The following is a 27,629-nucleotide window of genomic DNA, read 5'->3' as shown; positions in this document are numbered from 1 at the left end:
CCATCTCACTGACTGCAACTTTCCTCTATCAACTGTCTATCCTTCCTCATAGACTCTCCGCATGCTGTATCTGCCTGTTCACCAGCCATTCCATCATCTGATCTGTACATCTGGTTCCTGTCCCCCTACCCAATTCGTTTAAACCCTACTGGAAGAGCTCTAGCAAACCACTTGCCCAGGATATTGGTGCCCCTCCGGTTCAAGTGCAACCTGTCCTCCTGGTAAAGGTCCCACCTTCCCTAGAAGGTATCCCAGTGATCCACACATCTGACGTTCTCCCTCCTATACCAGCTCTGTCGCCATTGTTCATCTGCACTCGCTCTCTATACCTAGCCTCTAGCACGTGGCACTGGTAGCAATCCTGAAATTATTACTCTGCTCATCCAGCATTTTACCTGCCAACCTAACTCCTGATATTCACCTTTCAAGTCCTCATCCCTTTTCCTAGTTATGTGTACCACGACTTATGGCTGCTCATCCTTTCCCTTTAGAATACTGTAGACTTGATCCAAGACATCCCTGACCCTGGCACGAAGAGGGCAACATACCATCTGGGAGCCTTGTTTGTGACAACAGAATCACCTGTCTGTTTCTCTAAGCTTTGGATCTCCTACCACTATTGCGCTCCTGTTCTTCCCCCCTTCAATTCTGAGCCACAGAGCCAGGATCGATGCCAGAAACCGGTCCGCTGAGGCTTTCCCCTAGTAGGTTCCTCCTGTCTTTCCAACAGTATCCAAAACAGTATACTTATTATTGACACTTAACATTACCCCACATTCTTATCTATATTGCTTATAAATATCATGTGTATTATCACTTTTTTCTATATTTTTGATCATGGACTTGTGAACTAAGAAAACAACTGCTTTGAAACCAAGGATTGCTGCATGCTTTGGAAGTAGTAACCTGACACTTATTGTAAACACTGTTCACACAGCAGCTTGTTCTCTCTTAAAAGTCAAAAGTGTGGTGCTGAAAAAGCACAGTCAGTCGGGCAGCATCTGAAGCGCAGGAGAGTTGATGTTTTGAGCATAAGCTCTTCTTCAGGAATGTCGGGGGTGCCCAAGGGGGCTGAGAGATAAGTGAGATGGAAGAGTCACTTGGATGTACTGGGTAAAGCTAGGTTCTGGGCTCTTTGAAATGATAAACAGGTGATGACAAGACTGGTTTGACAGTGCAGCCCCTGCCCCACTCCCTTCCTATTTATTTTCTCCCCCCCCCCCTGCTATTTATCTCTTGGAAGAGCTTATGCTCGAAACAACAACTCTACTGCTTCTCGGATGCTGCCTGACTTGCTGCGCTTTTCCAGCACCATCTACACTCTCCACTCTGAGCTCCAGCATCAACAGTCCTCACTTTCTCCAAGACTGTTTAAAAAACAGCTGGGATGCTGGCCTTTATCAACAGGCAAACAAATTAGCTCAATGATAAATTTTTGGGTTGACCCCCATCTGAAATATTGTATTCTGTTCTGAGCACCGTACTTTAAGAAGGATATTGAAGCTTATAAAAACTGCAAAAGAAATTTACTTGTAACCTAATTGTGAACTGATAATTGCTCCCCACTGATCACAAGGCATCATAAATGTGTAGAATCCCAGTGAAGCCTCCAGAGTGACCAATTTGCCTGTTGCTTAATGCAGAAACAATTTGCGCTCGGTTTCTTCAGTAACAATAAAAATTAATTATACATTGTTATTAAGACTTGACCAGGAACCGGGAGAAGGAAAGAACTGTGTAATTCAAACTATGCTTCTTAAACTGCAAGCACGTGTGTGCATATAAATGCACACAGATTGAAAATTATGATTAGGGTAGACAATTGACAGACAATCTCTATATTTGGAAAACAATATAGACAGGATAAAATTCTGAAAATTAAAAATCCAGACTTTGGGTGAAAAGTTATTTTCCTTTGAATTTTACAGTGCTATTGTCAGTAGAGTGATGATTGTTCTTCATTTTAATGGCTGATCACGTGAACTTAGATCTTTCCTTGTACAAGTTACGTTAAGCTTGCTTGGTTTTCTGTCTTTCCCATGTGGTGAGAGGGAGGCTGAGATGTTTGCTTTCTGTCTGCAGGATCTGGATGTCGTTTCCACTTTGCAATTACAGCTTTCAACACTGCAGCTCAAACAGTTAGAATTTCCTTAAATCAAAAGATTCTCTATGCTGTTCAGTCTTCACCTTTGCCTCAGTGCTTCTAGCTCAGTCAAATGCAAAGCTTGAAATTCAATTGAATTTGAAGTTTACTTGAATTTCAATTGCAACCTTCCTGGTTTTCCAGTTGTAACAGTCCAACTTCCATTCCAGTTTATACTTCCGCTAAAGAAAAATATGTGCCGACTTATGGGCACCATAAGGTGGAGAGACTTGAGGTTGAGATTGCTACTTTACAGCAGAAAAGTTCAAGGGTAGATTTTCTAGATTGTACAAAATTCTCACCTGTTTTGGTGAGAATATTTTGGCTGGCTTACGAGGAGAGACTGAGGAGTCTAGGATTATATTCATTGGAGTTTAGAAGAATTGGGGGGATACTTATAGAAACATATAACACTATGAAGGGAATAAATAACATGGGGGTAGAAAGGATGTTTCCTCTGGCAGGTGAAACTAGGACAAGAGGGCATAGCCTCAAAATTACAGGGAGCAGATTTGGGACCTAATTGAGAAGGAACTTCTTCACCTAAAGGGTTGTGAATCTGTGGAATTCCCTGCCCAGCGAAGTAGTTAAGGCTTCCTCAGTAAATAGGTTTAAAGCTAAGATACTTTTTGAACAGTAAAGGAATTAAGGGTTATGGCATGAGGACGGGTAAATGGAGCTAAGGCCATGAAAAGATCGGCCATGATCATATTGAATGGCTGAGCAGGCTCGAAGGGCCAGATGGCCTACTTCTCCTGCTAGTTCTTATGTTCTTATTTTGAGGAATAAATAAGAAGTCGTTGAGGAAGGTTCAGGTTTCCAAAAGAACCTGTGGCAACATGAGGGAAATGTTTTTGCACATTGACTTGTGATCTGGAAAGCATTATCTGAAAGGCAGAATCAGATTTAGTAAAAACTTTCAAAGGGAATTGGATGCATACTTGTAAAAGGAAAAAGTTGCAGATGCTTTGGCAGTTTTTGTTTTAAGAAGCGAGCGTGCATACACAGTGACCAGGATGGTACCACAGTGCTTAAGGAGCTATACTCCACCATGATTAACAGAATCAAGAATCATAGAATGGTCATAGTGCAAAAAGCCTTTCAGCCCATCAATCCCTTGCTAGCTCTCTGCAAGAGAGTTTAGTGACATCCACTCCCCCTCACTTTCCCTGCAGCCCTGCAATGCTTTTCTCCTCACGAGCATCTTCAATGCCCTTCTGAAAGCCATAAATGAATCTTTACTCCGTGAGCTGATACATTTTGGAACCTACTTACTCACTGCACAAAGAACTATTCTCAAGTTATCCTGTGCAAGGTAACTTGTCTGAGCCTGTGCTCACCCAAAAATATCATAAAGATTTGCAAAACTAGGAGATAGAGTAGTGAGCAACATATTCTCCAACTTGTTATTTACATTACGGGGTGTGCTGATACTGGACACATTCTTTGTGCAGAAAGGAAACTTAATCTTTTCTTTCAAATGTATGTTGTTATAATTCAGTGTATTTTACCTGTAGGCTTGGGCAGCCGGTGATATTGTCACATGTGTGATAGACCTGGACGAAGGGAAGATTGCATTCTCCTTGTGAGTACAGCTTGCTTATTGTGTTGTCTCAGTGTTGAATCTCTCGGGTTTGCTGAGACTGAGATCAGAAACATTAAATACATATGAGTGTTGTAAAGCAGGGAACGATTCAGGGGGTCCTTAACAGCTATAAATAATATACTGCAAGTGGTGGAAAACATTAGATCGTACTGGACTATATACTGAAGCTCTTGTTCCTAATCTCATATATACCCGTCAATGATGGAGGTCAGCTTTTCTTTACTGGTAAAGGTCTTAACTGGGGAGCATTGCTGTTTACATATCCAGAGATACTTCCAAAGTGAGACAGCAGTCTTGGCCACATGTCATTTGGACCATTACAGAAAATGGTCCTTGTGGGTTGGAGAATCGATTCCAGAGAAGGACAAAAGCTGCGAAGTATTGAACTAAGTACAAACTTAGCCAAGATCCTTGGTGATTAGGTTTGTTCAAGTAGTTGTTCAATGAGCAGTGACAACCATGTTAAACCAACCATTGTGAGTAATGGAACAATCACATTCAAGTAACCATGTGTGCTGTTAATGATGGGGACCGTCTTGATGAAAATAACTGTTGTTGCTGGGTTGTCATAAAGACCTAACTGGATCACTGATCTCCTTCACAGAAGGTAATCTTTTCTTGCCTTTCTGGTCTGATCTATGTGCAATTTTTGTCTGCTATAAATGTGACTGATTTTTCATGAACTGCCCTGTTCAGTGATCTTGAGAGTAGCTCAGTTTGAGTAAATAGGTACAAGCAATAAGTCATAGTCTCAACTATGCTGCCTACATCCCAAAAAGGAATTCTAATTCTGGAGCTGCACAGTGCTTAAGGAGCTATACTCCACCATGATTAACAGAATCAAGAATCATAGAATGGTCATAGTGCAAAAAGCCTTTCAGCCCATCAATCCCTTGCTAGCTCTCTGCAAGAGAGTTTAGTGACATCCACTCCCCCTCACTTACCCTGCAGCCCTGCAATGTTTTTCTCCTCACGAGCATCTTCAATGCCTTTCTGAAAGCCATAAATGAATCTTTACTCCGTGAGCTGATACATTTTGGATCCTACTTACTCACTGCATAAAGATGTTCTTCGTCTTGTTGCCTTTGACTCTTTTATTATTTCCCATCAGTCTGTGACTTCTGGTTCTCCACTTGTGCAGTAATAGGAGCAATTCCTTTCTATTTACTCTGTCTAGGCCTGTCATGATTTTGAATACCTCTGTCAAATCTTCTCTTAATCTTATCTAAGGAGAAATGCCCTACTTCTCCACTCTGTCTGTTTCATTGAAGTCCCTCATCTCTGCAGCCATTCTTGTTAAGCTTCTCTGCATCCTCTAAACTGTCACAACTTGCTTAAAATGTAATGCATGGAGTTGGACATAATTACTGTGATTGAGGATGAATCAGTGATTTATACAGATTCGTTACAAATTGCTTGCTTTTAAATGAAAGGAGAACATTTGACAGGACAATGCTCCCAGTCTTTGGGCTCGTGGGGTGTCGGGGGATGGGGGAAGTCTGAGGACATGAGGACATGTTCCTGATGGGACTTGTTAAAAAGCTGAATGATTCTGGACCATTTCACTTTGTGTTTGTTTGTAACTGATCTGCTGAATTCATTTTCTCACCACAATCTTCTAGAAGTGTTTAAGATCAAGAGAGGCATGGATAGGGTGAATACACATGTTTTCCCAGGATTGGGGAATTGAAGATTAGAGGGCATCAGTTTAAAATTGGAGGAAAAAGAAAAGAAGGGAACCTGAGGAGCAATGTTTTTACACGTAGGGTGGTATGCATATGGAATGAGCGGCCGGTGGAAGTGTTTGAGGCAGGTACATTGACAACATTTAAAAGGCATTTTGACAAATACATGGATAGGAAAGGTTTAGAAGGATATGGGTCAAGTACAGGGAAATGGGGTTAGAGCAGATGGACACTTCAGTCAGCATGGACCAGTTTGGGCCGAAGGGCCTGTCTTTGTGCTGTAGGACTATGATTTTATGACATTCTATGCACATTGGTAAAATAATGTGACATTAATTGATTGCTTAGAAAGGTATTGTGTTGTTGACTCAAAGAAAGTCTTGTACCACAGAAAAATTTCAAGATTAAAACTTACTTTATTTAGATTAAGCCAGCGAGAGATCAATACTCTGTAGTCCAGAGTATCAATCAAGATATCCCTTAATCAAGATGGATTAATGAGAGATCTGATTTTTAGCAAAAAGGCAGCATATTTTATAACTCTTATGTGGATAACAAATTTCATATTTTTCATTTCCCACAAATAATGTTTCTATAAGTTCTCATCATTATTGATTTAAAATATTTCTTCATCTTCTTATGTTAAAGCTAAACATTTATCCGTATTCTATTCATTATTATTGCCTGGGAAATCAGAACTACAGGGTTATTGTAGTTCTGATTTTCCAGGTCACATGGTCACTGTGACTTCCATTTTGAACTTGTAAGACAAATTATTATTCTAAGATGGAGATCCAAAATGGAGGCTTTTAACCGTTGATTCCCCAATACTTTTATTAGTGTGAGATACCAAATAAAACTGCTACCAGTTGATGCTAGCATATTCAAGAAGCAGTCATTGTTTTTAGGGAGAATTAGAGAATGGAGGAAGAAAATCTGTTAGAAAATCTGCACTTAGTGAGGAGGAGGATCAGTGCATGATGAGAAATTCCGAACAATTGGTGAATGGCCATTGAATATTCCCCTGAGAGTCCTCTATATGTTGAACTGTATGAAAACAGAGAAGATGAAAAGAATCAGCAGGTCAAGAGGCATGTACAGAGAGAGATGAAGAAAGGATAATATTTTCCTGATGGCTTTTGTTAAGTTATAATGACGTAAATTACATGGCTGAACAACTGGCACCTTGCAGTTATTTTAACGACAGTACTGTGTGAATAATTGCATTCTTTCTGTGAGAAGCTTTTCGCATGGCATTCATGTTTAGATTCTAATTACAAACTATGTGCTAACTACATGATCAGTATAATCGAGTTACATACTGGTCTAATCACAGCAGATGCTTTGTGTGCTATAACCTGGTACATTGAAAGCTACTTTACGTAGTTATAGTGTGATTTTGTGGAATGTGACATTTGGTATCCCTTCCCTCTGGACACCTTGACTGCTTTAAATAACTTCAGTGCCAGCTGCACCCTTGTCTGAGCTTATTCTTAACTATGTGCTGTGTAGGTGGTGGTGATATGCTGTCCCAATGAATGCAGAATTTAAATGTAAGCTATTTCCTCAGAGGTTGCAACTATGTCAGTTCCAGCAAATGCTCAGTGAAAACACCAATTCCTGAGTTCTTTCTGCTTGATTTAAACAACACTGTCCAATAGAGAAATCTGTCTGCCATCTCTGAAGCAATGCAGATCATAAAAACAAATGCATGATAAACTTGGGATAAATGAATCGAGTCCTGAACATATAACAAACTGCTTCGTTTGTAAAGGTGTTGAAGCCAGCATTGCTACACGAAGCTTCTCTTTGGCATACTAAAGCCAGGAAAAGGACATTAATGTCTTAATCCCTGTCCCTCTCCTTTGTCTGTTTGTTTGTCTCCTTGTCTCTCTCACCTAACCACTTACTGGGGAACTGAAGCTTGGGCAAATTCACCTGGTGGTTTGAAACCTATCAAAATGTAGATCTCGGTTTTTCAGGGATGGAAATTTTGGGATGGGGTTGACTGTTATACCAGTTTTTTTTTTACATTGGATTAAAAGTTTTTTTTGTGTAACTTCTCTGAAATATGGCATGCCTTTGACGCAGTTTCTCACTGGTGATTGATGAGTGATAATTTGGTACTGGATTTGTACTGGTTTCAGGCCAAGAATGCACATTCACTGATATTCTGGACTCTCCTTTTCCAGAAATGGGATCTCCTTGGGAAATGCATTTCAAGACATCAGATTGGGTCCTGGAATAGCCTACTTCCCAGCAATCAGTCTATCCTTCAAAGAATCAGTGGCATTCAACTTTGGGAGCCGGCCACTCCGATATCCTTTTCAGTAGATGCATTACATTGTGAGGGTGTGGAGTATTTGTCATCTGACTAGGCACAGAACTGTTGGCCACACATGCCATGTACTATTGCTTTTATTGTTTGTTCTCTGCTGAACATTTTTAAATTTTATGTGCAGCAGTGATTTTTACTGCATTGATTACCAGATCTATGACATGGCATACAGATTAGTTTTGAGGGCAAGAAAGCTGAGTGGAATTGAGAGGTTTTTTGGTGCTCTTGTCCCTGATACTTCTGGAAACCAACTCTCAAACTGCTGAGAAAGCAATAGAGTTTCAAGTGGGTTTGTATTTGTCTAGCCCTGACTACACTTCTGTTACGTCAGTCATGGCTGAATTCTGATCTCCCCATCAGAGGTAAGGTTTCAGATCCTGCTTCAGGACTTCATTATAAAAGGTCAGGCTGATAGTCCCATGCAGTACAGAAGGAACGCTGCACTGTAGAAAATGCCATCTTTTGAATGAGATAAGTCAAGGCCCCTTTTTGTCCTTTCAGGTAGGTGTAAAAGGTCCCATCACACTATTTGGAAGACAAGCTCAGAGCCTGATGTCCTGGCCAACATTTATCCCTGAAATACTATTGAAAAATAGATTGTATGGTCATTATCTGATTTTTCTATTTGTAGAAGCTTCCTTTGTGCACAAAATAACTGCCTCATTTCCTGCCTTACAACAGTGATAACACTTTTAATACTCTTTTATCAGTTATGAGGTCATAAATATGAATACAAGTATTTTTTTTGTTGCGTGGGCATCCCACTTAGCTAAGCATCAGTCTCTGTGTAAAAGGTAAATTTTAAATTGGCAGGAGCTTGTACGTTTGGGAGTGGGGTGGATGAGCAGGTGTAAATGTAGAAAAATTGGCTATGTATAGTGAAGCCAGTTCCAAGCTGACTTGTGTGTTTAACTGCAGCACATCAGACAGTGCGCGAACAACTCACTTCTGAAGAGGGGTCATTTTGGATTTGAAATGTTAACTCTGTTTCTCTCTGCATATGCTACCCTAACCCTATTGTAGTTCCTACAGGATTTTGTTTTTGTTTGGGAGAAATGAGTTGGCATTTTCAACCTTCTCATTTGCAGTGGTGTAGCGTAGGAGGTTGAGGAGTGACCTTGTTGAAGGGTATAGATAAGGTGAATGACAAGGGTATTTTCCCTAGAGTGGGGGAGTTCAAAACTAGGAGGCATATTTTTAAGGTGAGAGGAGAATGATTTAAAAACGATGTGAGGGACAATTTTTTTTTAAACAGAGACTGGTTTGAGTGTGAAATGAACTGCCAGAGAAAGTAATGGATGCAGAGACAGTTAAAGGATTTAAAAGCCATTTGGGTAAGTTCATGAATAAGAAAGGTCTGGAGGGCTATGGATCAAATGTCAACAGGTAGGATTAGTTTAGTTTGGGAACATGGACGGTGCAGACTAGTTGGATGGAAAGGTCTGTTTTGGTGCTGTATGACCCAATGATTCTGATATTAACATGGTTTTTACAATTGTAACAGTGGGCACCTGGGGTTTTCTGAAACTCCCCAGTGAAAACAGAATAAAAGCAAAACAGCAATTATTGGTTTGGAAGCATGGCAGGAACAGATGTCAATAAGTTGTCAGAGGCTTTGTTCACAGTACTGTGAATAGAGTGTCCATGATAATTCAAATAATAGTGGCCCTCACATAGTCCTTGTTGAGATGAACCCCCATAACGTTCATGCCACACAGTAACAGGCAATGATCATCACCAGCAAGAAAGAATCAAACCATCTTTTCTTGACATCTAACAGCATTGCCATTCCAGAATCCCCTACATCCTACACCGAGAAGAAGTCAGCTACAGCACAAACCCAAGTGATCACCGGCTAACTGGCATCACCACTAGCAGAGCTGAGACAATAATCTGCCTTGGTAAATAAACCTTATGAATGTCTGAGCTACTAAGTGAAAGTTCCTGTAAATGTCTTTGGGAGAGACCTGGAAGGATCTAGACTTCAGGACAAGGCAATTTTATCAGCCACCAGCTCCATAAGTCAGCAGGTCTTCTTTCAGGAGCTGCAAATTTCTGTCACTGTCTACCAATGTTTCCTGAGCCTCCTGAAACACTGGCATAGGACATTTCGCGAAAGCTTATCCCCTCCCTGCAAACCTGTGCTGCAGACACCTCCTGTGAGCTGCAGCTCTCCTTTCACTGCCTCCCTTTCTCCTGCAGAGAGGTAGGTCCATAAAAAACAGATGGCTTCTGCTGCTCTTCCTACTGGTCATCTTGATCCACATCTCAGGTTCAAAGTGAGACAGCCCAAGAAGCAACAGTGTTGGTTAGACTGACCTGCACTTTGAAGTTGTGATAAGTCATGCAAACCTCCAAAGTTGTGAAAGCGTGGGTTTCCTCCCACAGTGCAGAGATGTGCAGGTAATTTGAAATAGCTATGCATGAGCAAATCAGGGTTGTGTGGGTTACATGCATTAGTCAGGAATAAATATCTGGTAGGGGAAATGAGTCTGGGTGGGTTACTCTTCAGAGGGTCATTGTGGATTTGTTGGGCCAAAAAGCCTGTTTGCATACTGTAGGGATTCTATATATAAAAAAGAAAGGGCTTGAAAAAGCCTGTGCATAATTAATAGTCTGCTACAACTAAGAGGGGAGGTGAAAGGCCCGTGAACAGTATTCTCTGGATAAAACAGATCAAGATCGGAGCTCATGGAATACTCAGGGACACATCCAGCTGGAGTTGTGCCTGTGCATAAGTTTTTAGGAGAGCAGTCTTTGGGTTCTAGGGGATCATGGATCCAGGAGTAGAGGCTCACCAGGCAGAACAGGCGCAGTCATTGCCACAGTTCATGACTTGCTCCTGAGAGAGACTTTCAAGGACAGTTCGGCAAAAGTGCAGAATTGTGATCCCGAATGAAACTTAGTGTGATTTGATGACCCACTGTATCATTACTGTATAGGAAAGTTGCTGAGAAATCCCGAGATCTGCCCTGATCACATTTGCTAGGTCATGTGTGCTTTGTGGGCTGTTCAGTCACATGACCTATATTTATCATGTTAATTCTAGCTGTTAGAAATAAATTGCGTATATGTGTTGTGGGTTGTATTGCTCTTCAAACTTGTATAGTAAAATCTTATGAAAGTTTGTGAAATCTTGTGGCTTTATTCTCTTAGTAAGTCTCCTAGATGTCACCTTTTGTTCATTTAAAATTACAATGTTACTAACCAGATTATAGCATGAAGTTTGTGGTCTGGTCTGAGATTATAACATAATTAGTGACCTAGATCATCATACAAAATTTCATAGTCTTATCTGACAGCTCTGTATCTGATAACTGCATAACTTTGTTACTTATTGTTTGAATAAATTACTGACTAGGAAAAGTTTTCTTTTAACTTCCCACACATACCCAGTAGAAGGCTATCGCCCAATGCAGGATCCACCAGAGGCAGATCTTGTGAAAGCCCACAGACTCCTGGGATACCTAAAGAATGTGATCTCTGCCAGTATGGACACCCAGGTATGCACTTAAGTTTGTTCCTGACAGTGATGTTTTGGTTACTTGTGTCTAGGCATCCTAAAAGACAGGGATGTTGTTTGGAAATGCATATTATTCTGATACTTGTGGGCTAGTGCTCTGAAACTGTCCATTAGTTGATGCAGTGTGTAAGTATCGTATGCAAAGTCCCTAGTAGTGTATTTGCTGATGGCCTTTGCTGAAGTTGCCATATGAGAATCCAAAGGACTTCTAGTTCATTTCTCCATCTCAGCAAGGTGATTCCAGTTGGCCTCAGGATGAGCTGGTGAAGGAAAAAATACCGATAACAGTTGTACATGATAATACAGCAAACGTTTTATAAACCGGCACCATTGGGAGCAGGGGTGTGCGGGCTGATTGAATATTCCTGATTATCAAGAAGTATGGATAACTGCAATAAACCCTGACCAAATGAAGCTTCGCAACGTCAATATACCTCATAAAATCTACGTAAAAACATCAACATACCTCCTAAAATCCATGTAATAACACATGGTAAATAATAGAAACATAATGCAGAGGTAACACATTCAATGTTATACTTTATTTACAGCGTAAATACTTTGACATCGTGGTAGGTCATGTTATATGAAGTATATTAATTCTGCTGGTTTATCAAGGGTCTGGTTAAAACAAAGTTTACTATAGAATCAGGGAAAAGTTGCAGATAAAGTAGTCTGCATTTTTACTAATACGTTATAAAAAGGTGTAGTCTCATGCCTGGCACTGTCAGTGGAGGTGTCTCATTTGCCCCAATATTGGAGCTCTCCTAGGATTGCCCTGCCGTATGATTATAGGCCTGTCATTGTATTGTGTTGAACTGTGTTGTCAAGTATATAGTTTCTATGTAGTGCAGTAATGAGGTGGAGATTTGCAATGCAACAATCTGTGTCCTGTAAATTTGTGACATTGATGCATACCTTGCACAGCAACGGCTGTATGTTTGGGCTGTAAAAGACACCAAAGATTGATGCATTGGAGAGATTTGTGTTTCTCCCATGTGAGACACCGCACAGCCAACCCATCCTGAACTATTGTAGTCCCTTTTGTCAGTTAAAACACAAAAGTGCACATTCTGGAATCTTTATTGTGAAGTTTTAGTTATAAAATATAAAAATCATGTAATTTGTAGACAAAGTGCATACGAGAGATGTTTTGGTGTGATATGTTTAGGATTATTTGTCTATCTCTGAGGATGATCTGTATTGTTTGTTCTGTGATTTTTTTTGAAAGGAAGGGAAACTGATCGAGCAGGATTCTGCACAATGGCAAGCCCAGGGGGAGCCCACTGTGCTCATTACACTTGCACATATCTTTGACCGCTTTGCACCCCTTATGGCAAGTATCTAATGACTTTGCTGCTGATGTCAATTAGCCAAAGAAAGCCTATCGCTTATGTGGGCCAGCTGCTCAGTCAACCCATGTACACTTGGTGCTGCAGGCAGCATAAAGACAAAAACACTACAATCTTGGCTAATTTGGACTTGTCCAGAAGCTGTAAATGCAATTCCATCCGTCTGCTTAATTCCAGTTACAATTTTTTGTCAGATTTGGTATTTCTGTTGGCCAAGAGTGAGTAAAATTCATTGCTACCTCTGTGGGAGATCCAACAGTTCAGCCAGTGCATGGCTACATACCAGGAATGTTGAGTTGATAACAAGGGCTACTGATGAGCACGTCAAATTTGCCACCAGCAAATTTGCTCCCAGTGTATCCCTTCCTAAAGGAGCTGCCTGCTCACTTGGTGCATTCAATTGCACTTAAGCTGGGTCTTGCATATTACATGGTTGCCTCTGATAGCTCACTATTGTATATTTCAAAGGGAACATTAAATGCTCCAGTGGTTTGAAAAGTTCTGAACTTGAATAAAATCTCAAGATTTTTTGACTGTCGGTCATACTGTTTAGTGCAGTCACCTTAGTGTGCCAAATGTCTGTAATTGTTAATTATTTTTTGTTTCCTCTCTCCCATCTAATGTTGGTCCCTTGTTTTTCTAACACTTTTTTTAAAATACAATCAATATTAACACCTATGTTGAAAGTCCTTCTGAAAGACCCAGATTTTGACTGTTATTGTCTCATTCATTTTCATTATAAACAGTGTAAAGTGTATCTCGTGGAAGATGTGTTGATGACCTATTTTCTGAGTATACTGGAGGGAGGTGGGGCTGTTGATGAACACCCACTAATTCAACACCTACTGGACCTCATGTGGCTCTTCATGGAGGTGAGTGCAAATGATGACAAATTTGGACTTGATTGATGGGTCGAGGAAGAGTGCAAGGATTGTCCACAACTCTGAACAAGTTGATAAAAACTACCTATTCTGAAAGTTTTCAGCAGAGAAGTCCTGGGTTGAGATGATTGTCCTCTAACAATTGCACCCACTTTTTTCTTTTTGCTAGACATAGCTCCAGCAAATGGAGCATTTTCTACCTGATTTCCAATGTCTCTAATTTTGCTCTGTTGATGATAGTATAATTAAGGGTATATTTGATTCATCCATTGGTTTTGTTTGCTGCTGAGTCAGTACTTGTGCATTTCATCTAAATTAATGTACTGTTGCTTTGTTCTTCATTACCGGCCTGAGTTAATTCACTTTTATAAAAAAATGTAGAAGGATAAAAACAGGAGTGGGCTATTCGGCCCTTTGAGCCTGCTTTGCCACTTAGTATGATCATGCCTAATCATTATCCAACTCAGTCTCTTGTTCCTGTTTTCTCCCTGTATCCTTTGATCACTTTAGCTCTAAGAACTATGTCTAACTCCTTGAAAACATTCAATGTTTGGCCTCAACTACTTTCTTTGGCTGAGAATTCCACAGGCTCATCATCTCTTGGTGAACAAATTTCTCTTCATCTTAATCATAAATGGCCTACCCCGAGTCTTTAAACTGAGAGGCCCTGTTTCTTGACTTCCGGTCAGTGGAAACATCCTTCCTGCATTTACCTTAACTATTTCTGTTGAGTCTTTTTAGGTTTCCTTAGGTTCCCATCTCATTCCCAGATCCAGTGAATATCGTCCTAACTGACCCAGTCCCATTTCATATGTCAACCTTGCCTTCCCAGGAATCAGTCTGGTAGACCTTTTTTGCCCTCCCCCATAACCAGAACATCCTTCCTAAAATAAGGAGAACAGAACTGTGCACAGCTCTCCAGGTGTGTTCTCTCCACTGGTTAGCTGTGAGTAGGCACATTTTATTTTACGCTGCTTTTGCTGCATGAAACTTAGGCTCAGTTTGAGTTGATTTGTTTCTTCTGTTACAGGATTATGAAATCCAGGAGTGTTTGAAACAGCTGATGATGTCACTGCTTCGTGCATACAGATTTTCTCCCATCATTCCCGATTTAGGGTTACAGGTGAGAACTTCCTATCCCGTAAGGCGTCAACATCTTGTCATGGGTGTCATGATCAATGAATATGATGTTCAGCATTACCAAAAACAGCGATCTGTACTTGCAAGCTCTCTAAATGCCCAATCTGAGGATGGCTATCCATTACCACCTTTGGACATACTGAATCCAATCCCCTCAATTCTGGATTAGTGTTGCTGCACTTCAGACAGCATCTGAGGAGCAGGGAAATCGACATTTCGGGCATAAGCCCTTTGTTTCCAGCATCTGCAGTAATTGTTTTTATCAAATCCCCTCAAAACATGCATTTCGAATGCTTAATTTATCATCAGACAAGTGACTGGATAATACTCAGTACAAGCAGCATATTCATAGTAATTATGAATATTGGTACTTCTAAAGCCAAAGCACCAACGTCTACACCTACTTTAATTTATAACATAACACTAATCTTTAAAATAGCATTTCTTTATTCATTTGGAATAAAGTATTTTGAGGATTAATGTTACATCATAGATTAAATTGCTTATATCTGGCTCAAACATTGTATTTTTTGCTGTGCCTACTGGCTTCATATTGACTTGAGATGAGCACAGTTAGCAAAGTATGACTCAAGGTTTGAAAACTTTGACCATGGAATGGTCTGCCAAAGAGATCATTGTGTCCCCATCACCGAGGTAATTGACCTCTTTATCTTGTCCATAACTGTCAGACAACCGTGCAACACCCAAAGGACACTCAGATTGCTTATTATCGAACGTTTGTCCCAACTGCTTGGTTAAAATTTGTAACATTTAGGAATTGATGCATTATACAACAAGCTATTAAGGACACTATATCAGATTGACTTACCAGTTATGGGGTATAGTAACCTTTTTTTTGACAGCAGCAGAGTGCAGGTGCATAATAATTCAGTTGCTATCCAAGAGAATAATGTCTAATTGCACAGATTTCAGAGAGAGCTAACTGTAACTAATTTAACCCATTTGTGGACCATGGAAAAAAGAATTCAATAAAGCATCTAACTAAAGTTTGCTTTAATTTTGTCACAATGTCTGGTTAATGAGACATTGGGGTGGAAGAGTATAAAAATATAAACTGTAGGTACTTGCAGCTTCATTACTGATCCTTGTGATGCTCAACATGTTTACAGTTTGCAAATCTGAAAACGACCCATTTATCCTGATTCTCTCTTACCCGTTCATTAGCCAGTCCTCTGTTCATGCTAATATGTCACCCAATGACCATTAGCTCTTGGGTACTTTATGCAATGCAAAACCAGCCTTATGTCCTCAAACAATTCTGACAAATTTGTCAAACACAATGTACTTTCCTCAAAACTGTTGACTCTACTTAATGGTAGACTCTACCACCCGATGTGGCCTCCTCTATATTGGGGAGACAGGCCGCTTACTTGCAGAACGCTTCAGAGAACACCTCTGGGCTGCCCGGACCAACCAACCCAACCACCCCGTGGCTCAACACTTTAACTCTCCCTCCCACTTCACCGAGGACATGCAGGTCCTTGGACTCCTCCACCGGCAGAACATAACAACACGACGGCTGGAGGAGGAGCGCCTCATCTTCCGCCTGGGAACCCTCCAACCACAAGGAATGAACTCAGATTTCTCCAGTTTCCTCATTTCCCCTCCCCCCACCTTGTCTCAGTCGGTTCCCTCAACTCAGCACCACCCTCCTAACCTGCAATCTTCTTCCTGACCTCTCCACCCCCACCCCACTCCGGCCTATCACCCTCACCTTGACCTCCTTCCACCTATCACATCTCCATCGCCCCTCCCCCAAGTCCCTCCTCCCTACCTTTTATCTTAGCCTGCCTGGCACACTCTCCTCATTCTTGATGAAGGGCTTATGCCTGAAACGTCGAATTTCCTGTTCCTTGGATGCTGCCTAACCTGCTGTGCTTTAACCAGCAACACATTTTTGACTCTACCTAATGATATGATTTTCTAAATGGCCAGGTACTACGTCCTGCCACTATCTCTGTGTTTTTCTGGCACCCTCTAGTCTAGAGTAAAGGTGCTTTTTGTGGTTTTCCAGCATGCTGGGGTCTTTCTAGAGGCTAGCAAATTTTGGAAGATTACCCCTAATGAATCCAATTCTTTTAGCAATCTAGGATGCAGACCATCAAGTCCAGGGGACTTGTCAATCTTCAGCTACTTTAGTTTTACTCACATTATTTCTCCATTGACCATGATTATTTTAAGGTTGTTCTGTCCCTCTGCCTCTGGATTTTCCATTGTTCTTAGGAATTTTATTTTGTGTCTTCTACCATAAAGGCAGTTGCTGATTATTTTTTCTGTATCTGTTATTTTACTGTCATCAGTTTTTAAATCTCCAGTCTTATTCTCTAAAGGGCAAATGCTTATTTTGGATACTGTTTTTCTTCTTAAATGCTTGTAGAAATTTTTGCTGCGTTAAACTTATTGCTAGTTTTTCCAATCTTCTGACTTACTAGTATTTACACTTTTTCTTTCAATTTGATGTCATCATTAACTTCCTTAGGAAGCCACAACTTTAGCCATAATTTAATCAGATATAAATAAAAAGAGACCTAATGGAGGTATTGAAAATTATGCAAGATTTTGGGTGGAGTACAGAAGGAAATTATGTTCATGTGTCAATGATGCAGCAATGAAAGGCTAAGCTTAGAAACATTGATTATTTATGGAATGTTAGCAGAAATAGTGGCAGAAGTTAGAAAATATGAAGCTTTTAAAAGTGAAGAGCATGAAATATATAACATCAAAATTAAAAAGTAATGGGGAGAAATGAAAAAAATATAGCTAATTGACTGACTCTCTGAGAACTGGCACAGGCATGTAGGGGGCATGGCTTCATGTGCTGAATCGTTTTATAATTTCATTGTTTCTTTCTGACCTTTAGTAGTGCTAACGGTTTGTGTTGTGTCTCTTTGCAGATCCACTACTTGCGTCTGAGCATAGCTATTCTAAAGCACGAGAAAACCAGGAAATATCTGCTCAGCAACGTCCTATATCCTTTTAAATCCACCTGTACTTGTTTATGTTTATTCCTCTACTGTTTGAACCGCAAAATTACTGGAAAGTATTCCCACTTTTTCAGCTCTGTTTGGTACTGTTTTCTCAATGAGCAGGCAGACTGGAAACTGCTCCAAAATTTTGCTTGTGTCATGCATAGCAATTAAATAATTACTGGAAGGTACATAGTGCCAAAACCAGCTGCTGCTATCTTTGAATATCCTTCTGTGCTTTTGGGGGGTAGTTTGGCACCCCCTGAATAGAGCAACCACAGTAGTTCTTTTTGACCAGGATCAATCAAATCTATTCAGTTTGAGTGGATTGCTAACCTTCCTGTGACACCGCAGCTATTGTTGTGAAATTTTTTTATTCATTGGCACACCATAAAATCCTCAACGTGAATACCAATAAAACACTGCAAACTGTTGCTCACTAAAGACACTGAAGCTTTCAAGAAGAAGCCACAGGACTTGGCAAGATGGCAGCGATTCAGTAGAACTGCTGTGGACACTTCCCCCTAACAGCTAAGGCATACCGGTGTTTTTTGCCATCTCTGGCCAACTTATGTGGTGGAATTATTAGTTTAAAACCTTACAGAACACGTATTTGTTAATATTTGGGAGTGGGAAGGATGCCAAAGGGAAAAGGAGCAAGCAAACAGCAGCAGGGAGGACGTTCCCCTGCAGTACCTACCACACCAGAGACTGCAGCAGCAGCAGCCTCTCCTGAATCCCCTGGGGACCTGACAGACTCACAGGAATTGGCTGCGGTGATGGAGAGACTTACCTTGAAAGTTGCGGCTGCGATTGAGGAAATCAGTGGGAAGATTAGTGCCCAGGTCCAACCTATCGCATCCATGCTGCAGAAGCACGAGCAGGAGATCCAGGGCCTCGGGGAGAGGCTGGAGGAGGTGGAGGGTCGAACTAAGGCCTCGGAAGCTGCAATGGGGTCCTCATCCAGTCGGATCCAGGTGCTGGAGTGAGAGGTGCGGGCTTTGCGAAACCATATAGACGACCTCGAAAATCGATGTCGGAGGATACGTGTCCGAATTGTCGGGCTCCCTGAAGGTGAGGAAGGTGACCAGCCAGTCAGCTTCTTTGAAAACTGGCTGCCGAAGTTTTTGGGCCTTCACATCGAGTCCAGCAGGCTGCAGATTGAAAGGGCTTATCGGGTTACAGTGCACAGGTCAGGCCCAGTGCAGCATCCCAGATCGGTCCTAGTGCACTTCCACTCATATAAGGGCAAGCAAAAAGTCAGAGCAGCTTCCTGATCCCTGGGAAAAGATCTGCAGGCGCTGCTGTACAAGGGGTCAAAAATCATGTTTTTCCAGGATTTTTCAGCAGCTGTAATCCTAAAGAGGAAGTCCTTAGATGAAGTTAAAAAGAGGCTGAGGAAGCTGGGCGTCCAGTATTCCATGAGATACCCCGCAGTACTCCGTTTCAGCCACGAGGACTCAGTTTATACATTTGACTTGACGGATAAGGCTAAAAACTTTGTGGACACTTTAAAGTAGACGGATTGGCCTTCAGAATATGGTTAATGTTTGTTCTCTTTTCTATCTTTCCCCATGTCTTCCTTTTTTTAATTCCTTTCTTTTCCCTAATAATTTCCTTTTTGGAAAGGGGGAAAAGACTTTGGAATAAGTTGTTCCTTTTTTTTAATAACTGGATTTTCTGATGGGAAATTTTGTGGATGTTCTTTGTTGTCTCTCTCCTTTTTTTTTGTTTGTTCTGCTTCTGTTTTAGTCACAAGTAGAGGTGACATGAAGCCAGGGATGGGTGGAGTGCTCATCCTGACTTTGTCTTTTTTACTGTTGATTTAAGGATCATCTCCTTGTTTTTTTTCTGGTCTAAGGCCGGGGCATAGTCCAGGTTTGAAGGAGCTGCGAAGGAGGGGATAGGTAGGGTGAGTGCTCCCTATGGGCAGGGGCAAGAGTCTTTCATTCAAGATTCTATAGTTGGTTTTCTTTATAGTTTTCTGGTAGTAACATTTGTTTATAGTTATGATAGAGTAGATTTTATATATATAGTTTTTCAGTTCTATGAGTCTTTATTTACTTATGCTCGGCGCTTTGTAAACAGGCTTCTCCCTCCGAGAGGTTCAAGGCTGACTGAAAGGGGATATGGCTAAGAATCGTATTAAATGATGCACCTGGAACATTAAAGGAAGTCATTCGCCTGTTAAAAGGAAAAAAGTGCTTTCTAGCCTTAAAAGGGAAAAGGTTGATATCGCTTTGTTGCAGGAAACCCTTCTTGCTGATGGGGAACACCTGAAATTATAAGGGGGGGACATTATAACCAGGTATTCTTTTCATCCTTTACTTCTAAAAATAGGGGAGTGGCAGTACTTATCCAGAAAAATCTTCCGTTCACATTATTAGAGCAGGTGGAAGATGAACAGGGACGGTTTGTGCTACTTAAAGCCCTGATACGTGAGGAGGATGTGGCATTTTAAATGCCTACTGTCCACCGGCGCATCCCCTCAAATTTTTGATTAGTGCTTTCTCTAAGCTGAGTGCTTTTGGAACATAACACATTATTATGGTGGTGGGGGGGGGGATTTTAATTGTCTTTTGGATCTGACAGTGGACAGGATGCCTTGTGGACCCCCAACTATTTCTTTGCAGACCAAGCAGGTGGTTGACTTATGCGAGGAGTTGGGGCTGGTGGATATTTGGAGATGTCTTCACCCTACCGGCAGGGACTTCACCTTTTTTCAAACCCATATAAATAACACGAGGATTGACCTCTTTCTCTCGCTCCCTTGGCCCTTCTGGATTTGATTGAGTTGTAAAATTGGGAATATAGCTATCTCTGATCTTGCGGCAGTATATTTGGAGGTTAAGGCCAAGAGTGAAGGGCAAGGTTTGCGGCCCTGGCGTTTGGACCCTTTTCTCCTTCAGGATTCCAAATTTGTGGAATACTTTTTGAAGGAGTTTCAAGAATTCTTGACTATCAACTCCGACATGGCTAGTTTTCCATCCATGCTATGGGAGACTGCTAAGGCCTTTGCTAGTAAATTAGCTATTTCCTATTCAGCTAGTTGGAAACAACAGGAGGAGGAACAGCAGCGTCGTCTTGAGACATTTTGCGCGGCCTTCAGTGACTAAGCTACAGAAAGAACTTGCTTTTGCTAGACATAGGATTTTCGAATATGGGGATAGGCCAGGGAAGTATTTAGCATACCTGACTAGGAAAAAGCGTGCTCCCCAATCCATTACTGCAATCGGAGACAGTGCCGGCATCCTTCTGTACGATGCTAAACAGATTAATGAGGCTTTTCGGAGCTTTTACTCTGAATTGTATTGGTCTGAAGGTTGCGAAGACAGGAGGACTAAAATGGAGACTTTTTTTTTAAGAACCTGGACCTCCCAGGGGTAACCTTGGAACAGGCCTCTCTCCTTAGTGCCCCCTTGACAGTTCAGGAAATACAGGAGGCAGCTAGGCCACTTCAGAGTGGGAAAGCGCCTGACCTTGATTATCTCCCGGGTGAGTTTTATAAGGAGTTTATAGGGATTCTGTTGGAGATGTACAATCACTCCTATATGCATGAACGCCTACCACCATCTTCGAGAGAAGCTAATATTTCCTTAATTCTTAAGAAGAGGAAGGTTCCTGAGGATTGTGCCTCATACAGGTCCATCTCTCTATTAAATTCAGATTTCAAGATTCTGGCCAAGATCTTGGCGCTGAGATTGGAAAAGGTGTTGCCCCATATTGTTAAAGAGGACCAGACAGGCTTGATAAGGGACTGTAGGTCCTCTAATAATATTAGAAGGCTGCTGAATATGGTCCAAGTTTGTCAGCAACGATCGATTCAGGGGTTGGTGATTTCCTTAGATGCAGAGACAGCTTTTGACCAGGTAGAATGGCCGTATCTTTTTTATGTCTTAGAGCAGTTTGGGTTGGGTGGGTGGAGGTTTTATATTGCCACCCTCTGGCCACGGTCATCACTAACGGGATGGAATTTTAGGATTGGTAGGGGTAGTCAGCAAGGCTGCCCCTTCTCACTGTTGTTGTTTACGTTGGTGATAGAGCCGCTGGCAGAGGCTATTCGTCAGAATGTCCACATAACTGCTCCGGAAGTGGGATCAAGGGCACACAAGATTACATTGTATGCGGATGATGTCCTTCTGTTTTTATTGAACCTGATGACCTCCGTACCCCATTTGATACAATGTATCAATTCATTTGGGGCTATTTCAGGATATAAGATCGACTTTGCAAAATCGGAGGCTATGTCTTTGGGGAACCTTAAGGATGTGCCAGAAGTTGAAGGTGGCTCTAAGTTCCCTTTTAAGTGGTCACGGGCAGGGTTCCTGTACCTAGGCATTTTTATTACCCCCAAGTTTGATCTGTTATTTTGGACTCACTTTGCTCACTTGCTGGACAATATTAGGTGAGATATCCAGAGATGGGAGGCTCTTCCAATTTCATGGCTGGGCAAAATATCTCTCATTAAGATGAATGTTCTTCCTCGTTTGCTTTATCACATGCGTATGCTCCCTATAATGTTTCCCAGGTCAACACTGCGGAAGCTTATGGGGTGGTTTGGTTCCTTTGTTTGGCATCGTGGGCGGCCCCTCATCAAACTTACTAAATTGTTGTTGCCTCAAGGAGGGGAAGGAGTTGATTTCCCAGACATCAGGAGGTATCAATTGAGTTCCCTGCTGTCCTTTGTCTGCAATTGGGTAGGTAACGATCCAAACTCAATATGGCTGGATATCGAGGCCTCCCAGGCAAAGTGCCCTCTTATTAAACTGTTGTTCATGGATAAGATGAGAACAGTTATGGACCACTGCCGGAACCCTATTGTCATTAGTACAGTCAAGGCATGGAGGGTGATGCATCAGAGTGAGGGTTGTTTATCCAAGACTTTGCCACTTACACCTATAGTCAGCATGCCAGGGTTCTGACCAGGGATTATGGACTCAGGGTCCAAACTATGGGCAGCGAGAGGAGTTTCTAGTTTGGGAGACTTTTTTGAGGGGAGATAACAATGTCTTTTGAGCAACTGAGCCGCAAATATGGGTTGCCCAGCAGAGACCTTTTCCGTTTTTTTCAGGTTAGGGATTTCATCCAGAAGAAGACTACGCTTCTCACTAAGCCCTATCAGCCTGATACAGAGAGCTATGTTCCACAAGCACCCTTTTGGTTAGTGCCCTCTATCGCCTGCTGGGTGGCAGGGCCTGGCAGGGTATTAACCGGTTATGTGAGGTCTGGGAGCAAGAGTTAGGAGTGGAGATCTCTTCTGAAACATGGGAGAATACTTGAAAGATCTCAATCTGTAACAGGATATGTGCTACGCAGTTAAAAGTTCTGCACAGGGCTCATCTGGCAGCAGACCATCTGGCGAAGTTTAAAAAAGGGGCATCTTCAATGTGCCCCAAATGTAAAATAAGTGTAGGTACTCTTACCCATGTTTAGTGGAGCGCTGTGGCGGGAGAGATAGAGAGGGTATTGAGGACTGAAGTCAAAGTAGACCCGATATCTCTCCTCTTAGGTCTACCAAATTTACCATCTTTAGAAGGGCATGGGAAGAAACTATTTAATATTCTTGCATACTATGCATGGAAGAATATCCTGATGAATTGGTGTCTGAGAACCCACGAAGCTTGCTGGGATGGCAGAAATTAATTATGGAGCACATTCCCTTTTACTTTTTTACAAACATGGTGTGCCACACAACAGACAATTTTTATATGACATGGCAGCCCTACTTGACTTATTTGGATATAGATTTACCTGTTATTGGACGGCACGGTGGCACAGTGGTTAGCACTGCTGCCTCACAGTGCCTGAGACCCGGGTTCAATTCCCGACTCAGGCGACTGACTGTGTGGAGTTTGCACGTTCTCCCCGTGTCTGCATGGGTTTCCGCCGGGTGCTCTGGTTTCCTCCCACAGTCCAAAGATGTGTGGGTCAGGTGAATTGGCCAAGCTAAATTGTCCGTAGTGTTAGGTAAGGGTTAAGTGTAGGGGTATGGGTGGGTTGCGCTTCGGCGGGTCGGTGTGGACTTGTTGGGCCGAAGGGCCTGTTTCCACACTGTAAGTAATCTAATCTTATCTTAACTAGGGTGTTTGTTTAACCAGGATGATTAGATTTGTCAAGCCCTGGGCCCTGCAGGGGCTCTCCTGAGTTAATATGGGGTATGTATACAATGCTCCTGTTCCTTTGTTTGGGAGCTTTGTGCAGAGCATCGCTGTTCTTGTATTTTGTGTTTTTTTTGCTTTTCTTTCTTTGGTGTTGCTTTGCACAGTGTTAGGGTTTGCTTTGTATTAGAGGGTAGGTTGGTAGATAGTAGTATTGGAATTTGAGTTTTTTTCTTTTATACTGATTTTTTTTCAATAATTTTATATGTTTGTAAAGTTAAAAAAATTTGCTAATAAATATGTTTACAAAAAAAAGAAGCCACGCTCAAAGGATATTAACAAAGATACTTATATGTTTCTTGAATAATAGACAATGACATAAATTGAGTGTTATTTTTAGTGCAATTCTGTGTTAATTTTGGCTATTTACTTGGCATTTTGTTCCAAAGGATGGCATTAGGTACGAAAAGTTTCGGGTACAAAATGCTCAATCAGTGGCCACATTGACAAAAAGAAAATAATTTTCGCTATTAGGTTGGAAAAGGTTGAAGGGAAGAGGACATTTGGGAACTTGGTATAATACCTTCTTATTATAAGAAGTGACTCCTTGATGACCCTTAACTCAAAGACACATTTGATGTGCTGCGATCTGTAGTGTTTTTTTTCATTAAGACACCCCTGCGGGTGGAGGAGGCAGGCTTAGAGGAGCTTATTCCCACCACTTGGTGGCCAACCAAGTTTGACAAGGAGGTGAGATCTTTCATTCGTTATTTTGACCGTTGCTGGCTCCCTGTGAATAGGTTCACCATTTCGGTAAAAAATTCGAAGTGATTGGCCTCATTTTAAGAGGTGATGAACCTGGTTTCTTCTTCCAGGGCAAGGAGGTGAAGGAGGAAACTGCTGAGGAGAGGCTGAGACGTCGGGCCTATGAACGTGGCTGCCAGCGATTAAAGAAACGTATTGAGGGTAAGTGCTAAACATGGTGCTGTGTGAAGAATGTTAGCAACAGGAGTCATTTCAACGTTTGCATACTTCGAGCTTCTTAGCAGTCCCAGGGGATCGAGCATGACTTATTTCCATTCTGGGTTTGATGAGCTTTGAGAAGGCTGGCAACTCCAACGCATGAATGTAGACCCCGCCATTTGCAGAGAAGGTGGTGCTTGGAGGGTGTGGTAAATAAGTTGTTTGGAGGTTTCTGCACTCACTCTGACGTCTCAACTTGGCCTCTGTGCACTCCTGATTGAGCTTTCTAATTTTGGTCACAGAACAGGGGTTTCTGTGAGGCAGTTGGGGTGATCGACCGCTTCACAACTGCTTTGAGGACATCGTCAAAGGAGTTTCTGCAGTACTTCCGGGATTCTTTTTGCCATGACCTGTCACTCACAATAAGACCAGTACCAGATTGTTTCCTCCTACTGCAGAAATTTTATTTCTTCATTTTCTTGTAATTTCTTTCTTAATCTAAAGGATGTTGACCACACTTCCTCATAAGCAATTAACTCTCACACAAGGTATTCTTCATGTGGGAATCTTGGCAAAGCTTGCCACAGGGTGTTGAACTGTGTGAGAGAGCTATGAAGATGAGCTTGATGTTCTCCCTCACTTTTACTTAACCTCGTATGTAGCTGTTGCTCTGTTAATATTCTTTTTATCAACAATTAAGTGAATATTTCTTGTCACTGTACTATTGGAACAGTTAGAGCAAGGCTTACGTAAATCTGGCTGTTGCTGAGATGGTAGATTTCATACCTCCGAGCCATGAGAAATGTTTTGTTCAAATTAACTTTTCCGGTCTCGTAATAAATTTGTAAGTTTCTATGAGGTTGCCTCACGTTCTTCCAAACTCCAGAGGACCCATGTCCTTTCCTCAAACTGTCCTCATAGGACAGTCCCACCAACCAATAAATCAGTCTGATGAATCCTCTGAGGCAAGCATATCCTTCCTTAGGCAAAGAGACCAGATCTGGAGCATCAGAGGCTGAGGGGTGACCTAATAGAGGTTTACAAAATTGAGGGGCATGGATATGGTAAATAGGCAAAGTCTTTTCCTTGGGGTTGAGGAGTACAGAACTAGAGGACATAGGTTTAGGGTGACAGGGGAAAGATATAAAAGAGACCTACGGGGTCTCTACACAGAGAGAAGTACATGTACGGAATGAGTTGCCAGAGTAAGTGGTGGAGGCTGGTACAATTGCAACATTTCAGAGGCATTTGGATGGGTATATGAATAGGTAGGGTTTGGATGGATATGCGCCGGGTGCTGGCAGGTGGACTAGATTGGGTTGGGATGTCTGGTCGGCATGGACGGGTTGGACTGAAGCATCTGTTTCCATGCTGTACATCGCTATGACTCTATCTGTGCACAACACTCCAAGTGTGGTCTGACCACTGTCCTGTACAATTGAAGCAAAACTTGTTTATTCTTGTACACAGCAAAACACCTGTTAAAAATGAAATAAAAATGCAACTCTGCTGGTAGACATCCACAAAAGTGTACTCTCAGCCTGGCAGTCATCCAGATCCAGACATAAATCAGGAATAAGAGTGTTACGTCGATCATATGAATGTTTCAACCCTCTGAGAGCATACCTGCCGAGACATCTCCATTCAAAGGGCAATCCTTAATTTGAAAGTATCCTCTAATTCTGGACTCGCCCTCAAAAGAGCTCCAACTGTGTATTCAGGGATGAAGTACACAGTTGTAGATTGCCTGCTAGTAGTAAAATGCCTTTTAAGGGCATTTAAATGGTCATTGGTTAGACATATTGATGAAAATGGAATAGTGTAGGATAGATTGGTTCCATAGGTCAATGTAACATCGAGGGCCAAAGGGCCTGTTCTGCGCTGTAATGTTGTACGTTCTTAGTAGGAAGTTTAAACTGACAAGGTTCTGTTTGGATTCCTGGCCCTTTCCAGTGCTTGAACGTTTACACAAAATGGAATCATGTTCAGCTGTGACTGAGACAACAGTACCACTGATTGAATGCAATATCTAATTGAGCAGCAGTTGCTTATAATAATAAATTGGCTTTGTTTCTTCATAGCATATGAATAATGTTGGCACAACCAGTTACTGCCTGTCCTTAATTGCTTTTAAGATGCTGGGAGCCAGCCATTTCCTTGAATGATTGCAGTCCATGTGCTGTCAGCACACTAAAAGGGCTGTTTAAGGGAGGGACTTCCTCAGCTTTGATCCAGCAATATTCCAAATCAGAATGGTGGGTGACTTGGAAGGCAGCTTGACAGTGTAGATGTTGTTTCTCCTTGTGGGAGCGGGTAGGGCCAGAGGGCATAAAGAGACGAGGAGGGATTTCTTCTCTGTATGATTCTGTGGAATCTTTTTACTGCAAGAGGGCTGTTGAGGCTAGATCATTAAGTGTGTTCAAAACTGAGATAGTCATTGTTAATCTGGAAAGAAAATAAAGGATTATGGGGAAAATAAATGATGGAGATGAGGATTATCAGTGGATAGGCAAGAGGCTGGAAGAATACAGGCAGGACCAGGAGATGAAGTTGACATTTTTCAGGAGTGGGGGTGAGTGTAGGGGAAGCTGCAGATAAAGGGTGACAGGGGCAAGATGGTAAAGTGGGGATAGGTGAAGACAGGTAGAGGGTATGACCTGGTTGGTCAGTGGGAGGAAGGAATCTGGTTAGTGGCAGGGAAGAGTGGAAGGGAGGGGGAGGCTGGGAAGGGAGTCTGGGTGGGGGTGGGCAGGGAGGTTATTTGAAATTGGAGAACTAAATCTTGAATCCTTCGGGCTGTAGGCTGCCCACGCGGAAGATGAGGTGTTGTTCCTCCAATTTGCTGTTCATTGTGGCAATGGAGGAGGCCAAAGATAGTCATGTCAGAAAGGGAGTGGGAAGGGGAATTAAAAT

General features: G+C 41.9%; 1 protein-coding gene across 1 annotated transcript in view; it reads left to right on the top strand.

The window, feature by feature from the left end:
• LOC132822416 (E3 ubiquitin-protein ligase RNF123) overlaps positions 1-27,629 on the top strand; it is a 379,484-nt gene that overhangs the window by 40,069 nt on the left and 311,786 nt on the right. The window contains exons 9-17 of the mRNA XM_060835785.1: positions 3,661-3,728; positions 7,627-7,755; positions 11,164-11,275; positions 12,527-12,631; positions 13,394-13,519; positions 14,559-14,651; positions 17,584-17,657; positions 24,386-24,503; positions 24,629-24,719. Of these exons, the coding sequence (XP_060691768.1) occupies positions 3,661-3,728; positions 7,627-7,755; positions 11,164-11,275; positions 12,527-12,631; positions 13,394-13,519; positions 14,559-14,651; positions 17,584-17,657; positions 24,386-24,503; positions 24,629-24,719 (916 nt within the window). The remainder of the gene's footprint in view (positions 1-3,660; positions 3,729-7,626; positions 7,756-11,163; positions 11,276-12,526; positions 12,632-13,393; positions 13,520-14,558; positions 14,652-17,583; positions 17,658-24,385; positions 24,504-24,628; positions 24,720-27,629) is intronic.

The sequence above is a fragment of the Hemiscyllium ocellatum genome, chromosome 14 (assembly GCF_020745735.1).
Source record: "Hemiscyllium ocellatum isolate sHemOce1 chromosome 14, sHemOce1.pat.X.cur, whole genome shotgun sequence".
Classification (NCBI taxonomy): domain Eukaryota; kingdom Metazoa; phylum Chordata; class Chondrichthyes; order Orectolobiformes; family Hemiscylliidae; genus Hemiscyllium; species Hemiscyllium ocellatum.
The sequence above is the reverse complement of the archived record's forward strand: the minus strand, read 5'-3'. Positions and strand labels throughout refer to the sequence as shown.